Source organism: Malaclemys terrapin, chromosome 1, assembly GCF_027887155.1.
Source record: "Malaclemys terrapin pileata isolate rMalTer1 chromosome 1, rMalTer1.hap1, whole genome shotgun sequence".
Lineage (NCBI taxonomy): Eukaryota > Metazoa > Chordata > Testudines > Emydidae > Malaclemys > Malaclemys terrapin.
The window spans coordinates 307,345,711-307,357,861 of NC_071505.1; the positions used below are offsets into that span (position 1 = coordinate 307,345,711).

General features: G+C 42.5%; 1 protein-coding gene across 1 annotated transcript in view; it reads left to right on the plus strand.

The window, feature by feature from the left end:
- FLT1 (fms related receptor tyrosine kinase 1) overlaps positions 1–12,151 on the plus strand; it is a 146,209-nt gene that overhangs the window by 66,718 nt on the left and 67,340 nt on the right. Inside the window, exon 11 of the mRNA XM_054015378.1 lies at positions 2,394–2,508. Within this exon, the coding sequence (XP_053871353.1) occupies positions 2,394–2,508 (115 nt within the window). The remainder of the gene's footprint in view (positions 1–2,393; positions 2,509–12,151) is intronic.

The window sequence follows — 12,151 nt, forward strand, 5'->3', positions numbered from 1 at the left end:
GGATGATTTAGTTGGGGATTGGTCCTGCTTTGAGCAGAGGGTTGGACTAGATGATCTCCTGAGGTCCCTTCCAACCCTGATAGTCTATGATTCTAAGACTACAACTTCACCTGCTTCAAAGGGTAAAAATCTGACAAAGAAACACCTGATGGACAAGAAAAACGGTTGAACTGAGACCATGATGCCTCACTTGATAGTGACAAGATCCCTCCCCTGCCCAAACTGCAAGAGACTAGATGAAATAGTCATTTGTGTACAGACAGTCTCGAGGTCACTGAATAAGTCCTGCAAATCACAGCAATATGGAAGCATTATTGGCCCCATCTATATTAGTTTCCTCCAATTTAGTTTCCTATTTTTCAAACAGGCTGTTAAAAACACTGTTTTTGTTGAAGAGTGGTGCAGCTAAAGCAGACAGGGGTTAACTTTATTTGAACCATTCTAAAGCCTATTTTTGTCCTTGCGTGCTCTTGAATGAGTTGACAAAACTGTCTTAATGTTATATCCCATCCACTCACTCAGGCCTCCACGAGTGTGCTCACAGAAACTGATTTTTGAAATAGCATATGGAAAGCATGAGAGAAATGTTTGGGTAGATAGGGCAGGACATGTGAAAGGATGTAGGCGTTGCAACGTTGAGTGACTTAGGCAGCTGAATGTCTATCTTCCCCTGGTTTGTGAATCGCTCTGGGGTTTGGTACAAAACAGGTGTCTGGGGGCCTGGAACGGGGCAGCAGTGCATATGCCCCATAGCCTAAAACTTAGGTGCCTAGGGAACTTTTACAGTAGAAAATTAGGAGCCATATGAGTTTTGAAATGATCGACAGGGATAGGCAGCAGCCAAGCAGTGGTTTTGTGTCGCAGTGGGGACTTAGGCACCTAACATTGGTGTTTAGGCACCTGAGTTGCTTTGTGGATTGCACCCATACCGCATACCTGCCATCCCAATCCTCTCTGTCACTTCCCCCACCCTCCACGTGAAGGAACATGGCCCTTCACTTCCGTAAGATGGCTGAGCATATCCCTGCATCATAAGGAATTCTTGGGGCAGAAAGTCACACATCTGTAATGATGTCCAAATTAGTTAATGAATCATCATTTTGAAAGGTTGTTAAATTAGTTAACATAACATTAGTTAATGTAATATTACTCTGGATGTCATGCAAAACATTTTAAAATTATTATATGGTGTAAACCATCTACCATGATACAAAAACAATGAAGGAAGCAAGCAAAACGTAGAGTTATTTGATTCTGTGGTTAGTTTAGCAGTAGCTGTCAGTGCACAACCAAGTGGTTTTAAAGGTGACTTCTCCAAACAGCCCGATGTACATATGAATCCAATTTGCTGATGAACACTAAATGTGTTATATTTAAAAACTTTGATGTGTTTGAAGAACATATCAAACTTGAAAGAACTTTTACACAAACGAAGGGGCAAGCTCTACCTTTTAAATTGCGATTGAACGTAATAGTTAAAAATATAATTAGATGTCCTGAGAAAACATTCGAAATGGACAGAATGTAACAAACATTCCAATGTGTTTATTTCCATATGTACCAAATTAAGCTTTGGAAAAGAAATTAGTTCCACCATGACCACATCTGAATGTTCTGATTAAAAGCCAATTTGTAGTGTAAGATATTAATGTAATATGCTTTTAATTCAGCTTTTAAAAGAAATGTTTGAACCCCTTTGGCAGTTAGATATAACTTCTTATTTTGTTAATTTGTAAGATTATTTGGTTGTAGTTTTAATGCCCGTCTAGTAAACAGGACGTCACAGCAGTAGATAGTTTACCATTTGTAAATTGAAAGATAACATGTGGAAGATAATCTGTTGAAACAAAGAAAATTAGAGCTTGTGACATAATTTTTATGATAACCAAAAGAACCTGCACCTAAAGGTTCATTTTTGGAATTATTTGTAAAAAATGGACCTCAGAAGTTTTTTAAAATTTGTCAGCATTTTAAGTCTTAAAATAATATAAATAATAATTAAAGCTAAAGCTGAACCTGAATGGTGGGCTTCAACCTTTGGAACACTAGAATCAGAATACTGGGCCCAAACAGTCCCAAATTTTGATTCAGTTCAGATTCTCGTCTATATTTGAATTTCACGCCTGAAGCCCAACTCTACAGTGGGTCAAACAAGAACAGAGTCCAAAGAACCTTCGCTCTTGGGGGAAGTTTGGATCTGGAACTGAACTTCAGCCTCCAGCCTATGTTTGCTAATGATATCAAGAAGCATAGATGTAATTGACAGCTTATCAGAGCCCTTACTGCTCCCTTAGGAGCAGTAGGTGCTTAGGACAGCTACTTGTTCTTCTGAATCAACTGTTTATTCTACACTCATTTTGCTAAGCGAAGCACTTGATTTCTCTTCTCCATAGGTATGAAGTTTGCTCTAACACTGAGGGACCTTTCATCTTGAAAAGTGGCAGCAGCAGAGGAAACAGAATCCAGAGCATCACTCAACACATGGCAATGATAGAGGGGAAGAATAAGGTATGGTTGGGGGAGTCAAAATACCACTACTATGCTAAGGCACTATCTGGGAATGTATTTTAAGAGATCATTGAGCTAAAACTGAAGAACTGAATGACATGGTATTGTAAATGTTTTAAATTTAAGGACTGTGTACATGCATATCTCACACACACACACAGAGAGAGAGTTTGGTTTTTATTTACAGCTATAGGGCCTGATGTTGCAAAAAGGTACTTCCTTCTGTGCCTAGTCCTAAAGCTTGGGGACTATGGATGAGAATAACTGTTGGTAGCACCGGGCCTATAGGCTTTGTGAGAGGTGAACATAAGCATGAAGAGGCAACTTATAATTACAACTCACAATTCATTTTCCGTGTGAACATTTACATTTTCACTTTGATGCTGTCTGGGAATGTGACGAAGACATGAAAGTGTCAAAAGACCAGTGAGAATATAGAGCGCCAATGGGACCAATAACTTTACAAGCGTAATCTAAAGTTACACTTTGCTTAGGTTTGTACCAAAATGTCATGTGATATTTACTCCATTTCATGCCATTGTGCAATTTCTCTTATTTTTGATAAGAGCATAGCACAATCTGCTCTCATCACAGCTGTAATACTAGTTTATAGGAATACTGCTGTAGACATTTTTAAAAGGTGTTGAAAAATTGGAGAGGGTTCAGAGAAGAACGACAAGAATGACTGTGGGTCTGGAAAACTTGCCTTACAGTGAGAGACTTAAAGGGTTAAATGTTTTTAATCTATAGATGAGACGCTTAAGAGATGTCTTGAGCTGATGGTGGGATAGCTCTTTAATCTAGCAGTCAAAGGCATAGTATGATCCAATAGGTGGAAGTTGAAGCTAGACAAATTCAAATGGGAAGCAAAGCTCCAGTTTTTAAGATGGAGGTAATTAATCATTGGAACAGCTTACCAAGGGATGTGGTGAATTCGCCATCATTTGAAGTCTAAATAAAGACTTGATTTCTTTCTAAAAGATGCTCTAGTTCAGCCACAAGTTATTGAGCTGCATGCGGGAATCACTCAGTGAGGTTCTGGGGCCTGTATTATGCAGGAGATGAGACCTATGATCACAGAGGTTCCTTCTGTCCTTAAAATCTATTAACATAGTTTGCCACTAGAAAAGCTAAGCACTGTATCTGGTCTTACAGTCTAGTTTGACTTGTGGCAATAATGGCAGATAGTATTACAAAGAAGCACAATCTTATCCTAGTGCCTTTAATTCCCAGTAATTGTGAAGGGCTTCATAAAACTTCAGGCGACATACACAAGGGCCCTCGTTCTCAGTTACACTAAGGCTATGTCTACACTGTGTTGTAAATCCCACAGCGGCGAGTCTCGGAGTCCGGGTCTATGGATTCGGGCTCGTACTACCACACTAAAAACAGCAGCATACATGTTGTGCCACCACCCACTCTGAGCTTCAGAGCCTGAGCTCCAGCTCGAGTCCAAACGCCTACACAGCTGTTTTTAGCACCATAGCATGAGCCTGAGTCTGTAGACCTGGGCTCTGAGACTTGCTGCCACAGGTTATAAAATGCATTGTACACATACCCTTAGTTCCCTTTACTCTGTTGTGGCAGTATAAAGGGCCTTATAGTGTGTGAATTATAGCTAAACCCACTTTAAGACCCTTTCCACTGTCAGACCAATACAAATGGGGATTAGTGTAACTGAGAATCAGGCCTGGGGATCATGTCTTCCACCACTACTGTATTATTTATATGCTCCCACAGGTGTTCATGGCACTGTACAGATAAGAATGGTTGCTGGCCCTAAGGGGTTTTTAGTCCAATTCAGCCAGGGACCGTGCAAATGATTAAGGATAGAGGCAAAGAGGGGAGAGGCTAGAATTGGAAGATTACATGAAAAACATGGTTTAAGGAGGGTTTTGAAAGAGGAAAAGGAAGTCATTTGGGGCACAGGAAGAGGGAAGCTGTTCCAAGCGGGGATACGATGAACAAAAGACAACGAGAACGCAATTCTGTTCCAGCAGGCATCTAGCCATGCTGAAAGTGGTCCTACCTGGCCACCACACATTGAATCAGCTGTGCAACAGCCAGACCTAATCTGTTTGTGTGTTGTGCTTTTTGGAGACAGTGGAAGAGGAGGGGCTTAAATGTCAGGCCAACTTCCAGCCCACGGCAAATAAATTCCTCCCTGGAGGAAGATGCTAATAATGGATCCTCGATACGGGATTGCAGAGTTTGTTTGAAGTCTCTGCCAATCTGCCATTTTTTGAAGCATGTCCAGAAATGCATCTGAAATGATGATTCCTGTGTGTATGTATTGCTGAAAGTTTTACAATGAAACACAGTTGTTCTCCTTATCTATCCAACATGCTGTTAATCCCAGAATGGACTGTGTGGTGTTGCTTTGTGGCCATGTGTCTTCACTAAAAGAATAGCATTTAGAAGTCACCAGAGTTATCAGTTACTACCACACTTTTCGCCATACATTTTAGGTATAATACTGATAGCAAAAAGTGAGTTGATAAGGAGGCTTCTGTAATTTTTATGAGCATCTGAAGCACAAATCATCTTTTCTTGAAATGTGCTGGTTAGCTCCAGCCATCAGCTCTGCTAGGTCAATGCAAGTTCTCTTTGCCTCTGAAGAATTGCGGTTCCCAGGCCTTCAAGCCATGCTTGGCTGAGGACAGATAGCTCTGCTAATTGTAAAGTGCTCTCTGGCCCTTGGCATAGTTTCTTGCCAAGCCTTACGTTGCCTGATTTCTACATTCGTGGCTGACATAGAGTGGTCAGACATTTCTGTTGCCAGGGCAGGCGAGATTGTGCTTTGCTGTCTTTGCAGTCAACTTGTGTAGGGTTAGAACCACTGACATATCTAGTTAAAAATTTCATTCATTGTGTCCCAAAGCAAAGTCAAAGTGGAAGCTCTTGATTGGGAGGAATGTTGAGCCCATTCACAGAACTAAGCAGACTGGATGTGACATTTCATCACGATGTCAGCTGTTACTTTAAAAAACTCTCCGAGCACTTCTGAATACCTTCTGTACTGATACATCCATGTTCCTTCTATTCCTATTTCCAAGCATAAAAGGCAGTGTAAAAAGAAGGCATGAAGCTCAGTGTGTGAAGTAGACAGGCAGCACTTAAAGGACTGGGTGGAAAGTTGGATGGGATGGAGCAAGGAGGAAAGAGCTGAGAGGTGAGCTGGGCACTTGAGAACAACGATCTTAAAACTGATGGTGAAATGACAGAGGAAACTGGTGAAGGGACTGAGGGATGGAACAACAAACATGATTAGAGCAACTTGAAAAGATAGTTATTTTGGATAGAGTGGAGAGAGGAAAACTGAGTCGTGGGGAGGCCAAAGGCGGTTACAGTAATTAAGGCAAGAGATGAACAAGACATGTTCAAAGGTTTACTTTTGGTAATCAAGGTAAGTTGTTTGGGTCTTGCCTAAGGAAGAGTAGTCAATTCTGTCCATGCTGTGTGTAAATAGAGCATTAGAGCCATATCCGGTGATGGTTCTCATTGGTTTGGCTTTTTGTTTCAGTGAGTTGGTTTGTTGTCTGTATGGAAATATAAATGCAACCTCTAGTTTATTATTAAGTTTAAGTCCTCCCCGCCCCCGAGTTTGTATGGGTAAAAGAACACAGGAAGGGTGTGCTACATTATTCATTTAGTGACACAGAAAAACCATGGTCATGACAGTGTTTTAGTAACATTTCCGCTGAAACCTCTCTAAACAGACATTGAGAAACTTGAGTGGTATAATGGAATAAGTCAATGATGTAAGCAATAATACTTAATCATCAAATAATTGTTCAAGTGATTCAATTCCCACACCCAAAGTTTTCATTCTCACGTTGGACTTTCCCATTGATGTTCTACAGTGTAATAACTCACATTATTTTTAGATTCTTCATATAAACTGATCCATTCAGTTCTTAAGAAACATCAGTTGTGAGTGCTCCCAGCTAAAATTAGGGCTATATTTCATGCAGTGCTAATACTGGCAGTTATCCTTAACTCGAGCAACAACTCATTGCAAAGGCAATATGTGGGTGACCTGCAATAAAAATAAAGAAATGGTGCATTAATCTATACATGTGTGTGTGTGTTGCCTGACACTTCCCATTATAAGACCCTGTTTTCAGTTGCATATGGCTGCCAAACTTCAACTGTTTGAGCTGAAATTTTTCAAGCCACGTGTTTGCCACGGGATGAATTTGTTTTTGAACTTTTCAGCTGAAATAGTTCAGCTGTTTCCAAGAATGAGGCTCAGGAAAATACATTGTTTTGCCCATGTTAAAAAAACCTGGCAACCTTTTCTTTCAAAGGCTCTGACACCCTCATGCTTTGGGGCAGGGACCTGAAATATGGCAGAGATGGGGGCTTACTTGTGAGGGCTGTGCCTTTTGGTGTTCCCATGAAAATCTGCCTGAATTTGGCCAAGTTGTAAGCCTTTTATAAAAAAAAATAAAAATCAGTTTGCACATATGCAGTGGATTTTAGCAGCTAAATTCCCCAAAGATGTCATGTGCATAAGGCATGCTTCAGCTCAGGGCTAAGCAGGACTTTCCTTGCAATTGCAGTTCTGGGCTGGTGTAGGCTGTGCTGGATACAGTCATCCAACTGAGAGTGGGGAGACTCTATGCTTTGCATTCAGTGACCTCTTTCCAGCCCCACACACCCCGTTGGGATCAGGCAGTGTGGAGGAGAAAGCTGCCTGATTCAAAGGGAGAGGGGACAAGGTGCTGGAGGTGAGGGCAGAAACTGGGGTTGAAGGCTGGCAGGCAGGGAAGAGGGAAACTGGGACTAAAAGTCTGGCAGGGCGAGGAGATTGGGACTGCGAACTGGAGCAGAAACTCAGACTGAGAACCAGTGTGGTGGGGGGTAGGAGGTGAGGAAGGAGGAGAGACATATCTGACAGAGAGCCAGGGTGTGTGGGAAGAACTAGGACTGGCTGGGCAAAGAGATTGGCACAAGGCCCCAGGTGGTTAGGAAGAGGAAGACTGAGACTGGACAAGGAGCTCGGGAAGGAAAATTTGGACCGGGAGCCAGTGGGATGGCAAATGTGGGCAGGGGGGAGCATGTATGGAGATGAGAGACCAACTGGATGAAGAATTGGTAGTGGGGGAACGTATACTGTCTGGGCAAGGAGACTGGGGTGTAGGGGGGGGCTGGGCAAGGAGCAGGGCCATCTCCAGGTTTTTTGCCGCCCCAAGCAAAAACAAAAAAACAAAAACAGAGTGCTGCCCCTTGAAAAGAGCCACCCCCAAAGGGCCGGAGTGCCACCCCATGAGAAGTGCCGCCCCAAGCACATGCTTGGAATGCTGGTGCCTAGAGCCAGCCCTGGCAAGCAGACTGGGAATGGAGAGTCTGGAGTAGTGAGACTCGGATTTGCTAGCCAAGGAGACTGGGATAAGAAGTCTGAGGAGTGGAGACTGAGACTGTGTAGGCAAGGAGAATGGGACTGGGACAAAGAGCGAGAGTTGGGGAAGAAACAGGATAGGGACAGGTTGGAGCAAAAGAGTCTGTTCCCACTAGAACATGCTCCCCTCCAGAGACTGGAATGGAACCAAAGATCCCTGAGTCTCCATTGCTCTGCTGTCAGCAAATAGCTGTGAAGCCTTCTAAGAAAGAGTGTGTCTCATCTCCATCTAGTGCTGGTCCACATAGAGGATGACAACCTACTACGGCTGTCAGTTACTTTGTTAGCTCAAGTGTCAGATGGCTATGCTATGGCTCAAAGCTCCAACCCTGCTGATGAAACCATGGGGCTGTCAATATGATCCCACAAGCCAGAACTACTGTTTTTTTCAGTGTTGTTTTTCTAAAAAACTAGGAATTAAACACATACAAACTAAGTTAAAATAATACCATGAGCACGCAGAAGTTAGGAAATGCCAGAGTTCAGGCTACTTGTGCAACCTTAATTCAGCCCCCTTGTGTGTATTATGCATTATGATACAATCTTCAATTACATGAGCACATACTAGTTTTTCCGAGAGGACTCCTGCCTCATGGGGTGGGATGAGGACGAATCAGGACTGTAGTGAAGGAGATTCTTGTTTGTGAGATCCCTGCTTCATTTGCTGCAGAAGTTGGAAGGTCTGTAGGGAATGAGGCAGGGGGTTCCAGAAAGAGAAGGGGTGGTTTCATGGTTAAGGCAGTTGATTGATGCCTTAGATACATGGATTATGTCCTTTCCTCTACCACAAAATTTCTATGTGATGCTAGTCAAGTCACTTAAACTAAACTTTTCCCAGGTGGCCACTAAGTGTGTGTTCCTCATTTTCTGGGTGCCTGATGAGATCCTGCTGTCTGATCTGCAGAAGTGCTGAGTGCTTGCAGCTGCGATGAAGTCAATGAGAACTGTGTTTTGAACACAGAGAGTACTATGTAATGCTAAGTACTCTGATAAATCAGCTCCTCAGCATCTCAAGTTGGGCACCCAAAATTACTGGATACTTTGAACCTTACATTCTTAGTGCCTCAGTTCTCCAGGTGTGAAATGAGGATCGTACCACCCCCTTATCCAGGGGACAGGGGACTTGTGAAAATTAATTCAGGCTTGTGAAGCACTCAGATATTATAGTGATGTGTGCCAGAGAAAAGCCCATGAGGAAATGAGTGATTCTGACTTTGGAGCAGGATTGAATGAGCAGTAAATAAGGCATGGGGGCCACACATTGAACAATGAGGAGAAAACAAACTATTGAATAAACTGCTCATTAAGTGAGCATTGTGCACTGAATGACGCAGGGCTCCTCTGGAAAAAATAGTATGTGATCATGTAATTAAAAACTAAATCATAATGCATATGTACAAGAGGGCCAAATTAAGGTTACACAGGAAATCTTAATTCTGACATTTATTAACTTTGGAGTGTTTGGCTATGAAACCCTGATAATTTAGGGATGGATCCTGTGTGTTACGAATTGTGGAGCCATAAATGTGTCTATATAAAGTCAATTCTAACAAATGAAACTATTTCTGATAGTTCATCCTATATTCTGTTTCTTCTGGTTCACATCTAGCAAAGCAGTGGAGAATGTGGGCAGTTTTAAGCATGTGGCAGTCATACTGATTTCAGTAAGACTGCTTATATGCTGAAAGTTACTCATATGCTTAAGTTCTTCGGAGGATCTGGGCCGTGGGTTGTACTATTTATTTTGAGAGCATTACTTCAGGATTTTAGCTTGCCTCATTTTCAATGTACCACACACAATTTTTCTCTGGGATGTCCATCCTCCTCAGTGCTACTAGAATTTGCTATCACTTTTAAAAGAATCACTTCAGAGGGGCATGCTGGGTGGGGCCTAGAGTTTGACAACATTGAGAAAAGCATGACTTGGCACATGCAGTTGCAGAGCTCTATCTGCCATCGGCTCCTTGACATCCCTTCCCTCCAGGTGCGACAGAGGCAAAGAGTCAGATGTTAGTGTATTAACCATATGGCATTGAATAAGAAGGCCTTATGGGTGCAGCCAGGAGTACTTCATTGCTTGTACTACAGCTTCTTTGGAATCCGCTGGATGCAGGGCCAGTTCTAGGGGTGGGCGAGTAAGGCGGTTATTCTCGGGTACCTTCTTTCAGGAGGCACTGACTCACCACTCGTGAGGAGGAGGGGCACTGAAAATGTTTTCTGCCCTGGCCAGCAAAATGGTTAGGGCTGCTCCTGACACTGGTCTTTCCAGGGGCTAATGTGTTCTGCTTGTAGTGCTGCTGAAGATACAGCTCTGCTTAATGAGCAACAAACTCACCGGCCTTGAAAGCATGAACTTAGGAGAAAAAGGTTCCCCATAACTTTAGTCCACGTCCTGTTATTCAATTCGGAGATATTTCAGTAGGTGTTTCTTATATTGAAAATAATGTTTGTTCTGAAGGTGAAGCCTGTTGTCCAGATGTTTCACATGGATACCTCCTGCCAATAGGTGAAGCATACTAAGTATGTAACATCATTGGCACAATTAAAACAACACAGTGATGTGCTCCAGTATTTCAACAAGGGTCTCCTACAATAAGGTCTCCCCCTCAGCGGAGGTGCATGTAAAGACCTTTTAGGAGGCAGGGAGGTATCTTCCCCAGGAAACTTGTCAAAATGCCAACCATTTCCCTCTGGCTTCTCTGCCACCCATTTCAACAGTGTGAGTCCTTTGTGCAGGCTCTTACGCAAAATGGGACTCCAATGTAGAAACTCCTCCTCCACCGCCAGCATGTGGGGAGGAATCAACCTGTGCTTCCTCCCGCCTACAAAGATTTCGTCACCTCTCTCAATCAGTGTGCCTGCCCTCCTGATCCTCCTCCCCATCAGCCTCGGATATGGCCACCCAACATTTCAGCCTTCTCCAGGCTTTCAGCATCTCCTCTTCTCTCAGCTGTTAGTGATGGCAGCAGCAACACAATATGTGAATAACGTCCCCAGCCTCTGACTTGGAAATGTTCCTTCTTTCTTAGAACTTAATACTTCAGTTGGCCTTGGTTGGTTTGATACAAGAAAACCGTTGGTGGAAATGTCTGATTGGAAGCTAGCAGATACCAGCCTTTACCCTGTCATAGCTAGCTGTGGCATCCGACTGCTGCGTGCTGTCCTCTTCTGCTCCAGCCAATTTCTAAACCTCTTCATGTCGCAGAGAATGTCAGATGCTGAAGGAGTTAGATGACATGAGGCCAATATCAAATACTCTCTTTACGCAACACTATGAAGAAAACACACACCTCAGATAGGTCCCCAGGAAGCCTATTTACTCAATATACACAAACCAGAACTAGCTACATACACACTGCTTCTCTGAGTGTTTTCAGACAGCTTTCACAACACAGAACACAGTGTGCACCATTAGAAGACTCACAGATTATTAAAGGGATAACGTCTTATTCCTATACAGTAGAAGTACCTAAGGCAATACTATATACAAATCTAAAGGAGTGAACAGGCCTCTATCCAGGGATAATTAATATATCTAAATCTGATGGAATGAGAAAATTTATGCTTTAGAGGAAATTTCCCTTTTAAAACTGAGACTTGATTGTGTCAAACAAAGTATTGGATGATAAAATTAATTCCCACAGACTAGGGGAATTGCAGAAGGAGTATTTACCATGTAGGCCTCAGGCATAATACATTATGGGCTTCAGTCTAATAAAATAAATATCAGATACCACTAGAGCCAGAGACCAAGGCCTGCTTCTCCCCTGCCAGGTACTTTGTGTAGTTGTTTACATCTGTGCAAAATAGGTGTGAAGTAATATCAAGTGATGCAGCCTTGGTGAGCCCACTGCTGGAATTCTGCTCCAAGCTCTGATGTCTACACATTTAAAAATTGGAGAGGGTTCAAAGGGGAGCCACAAAAAGAATTCAAGGGCTGGAAAACATACCCTATTATGAGAGACTTAAAGAGCTCAACCGATTTAACTTATCTAAAGGAAATTTAAGAGGCAATTTGATCACAGTCTGTAAGTACCTATGCAGAGAGAAAATATCTGATATTATTGGGCCCTTTTATCTATCAGGAAAATGGCTGAAAGGCCAAGTTAGACAAAATATAATTGGAAATAAGATGTAACTTTTTAACAGTGAAGACAATTGACCATTGGAATGGCTTACCCAGAGAAGAGGTACATTTACCACCACTTCTAGTCTTTAAATAATGATTGGATGTCTTTT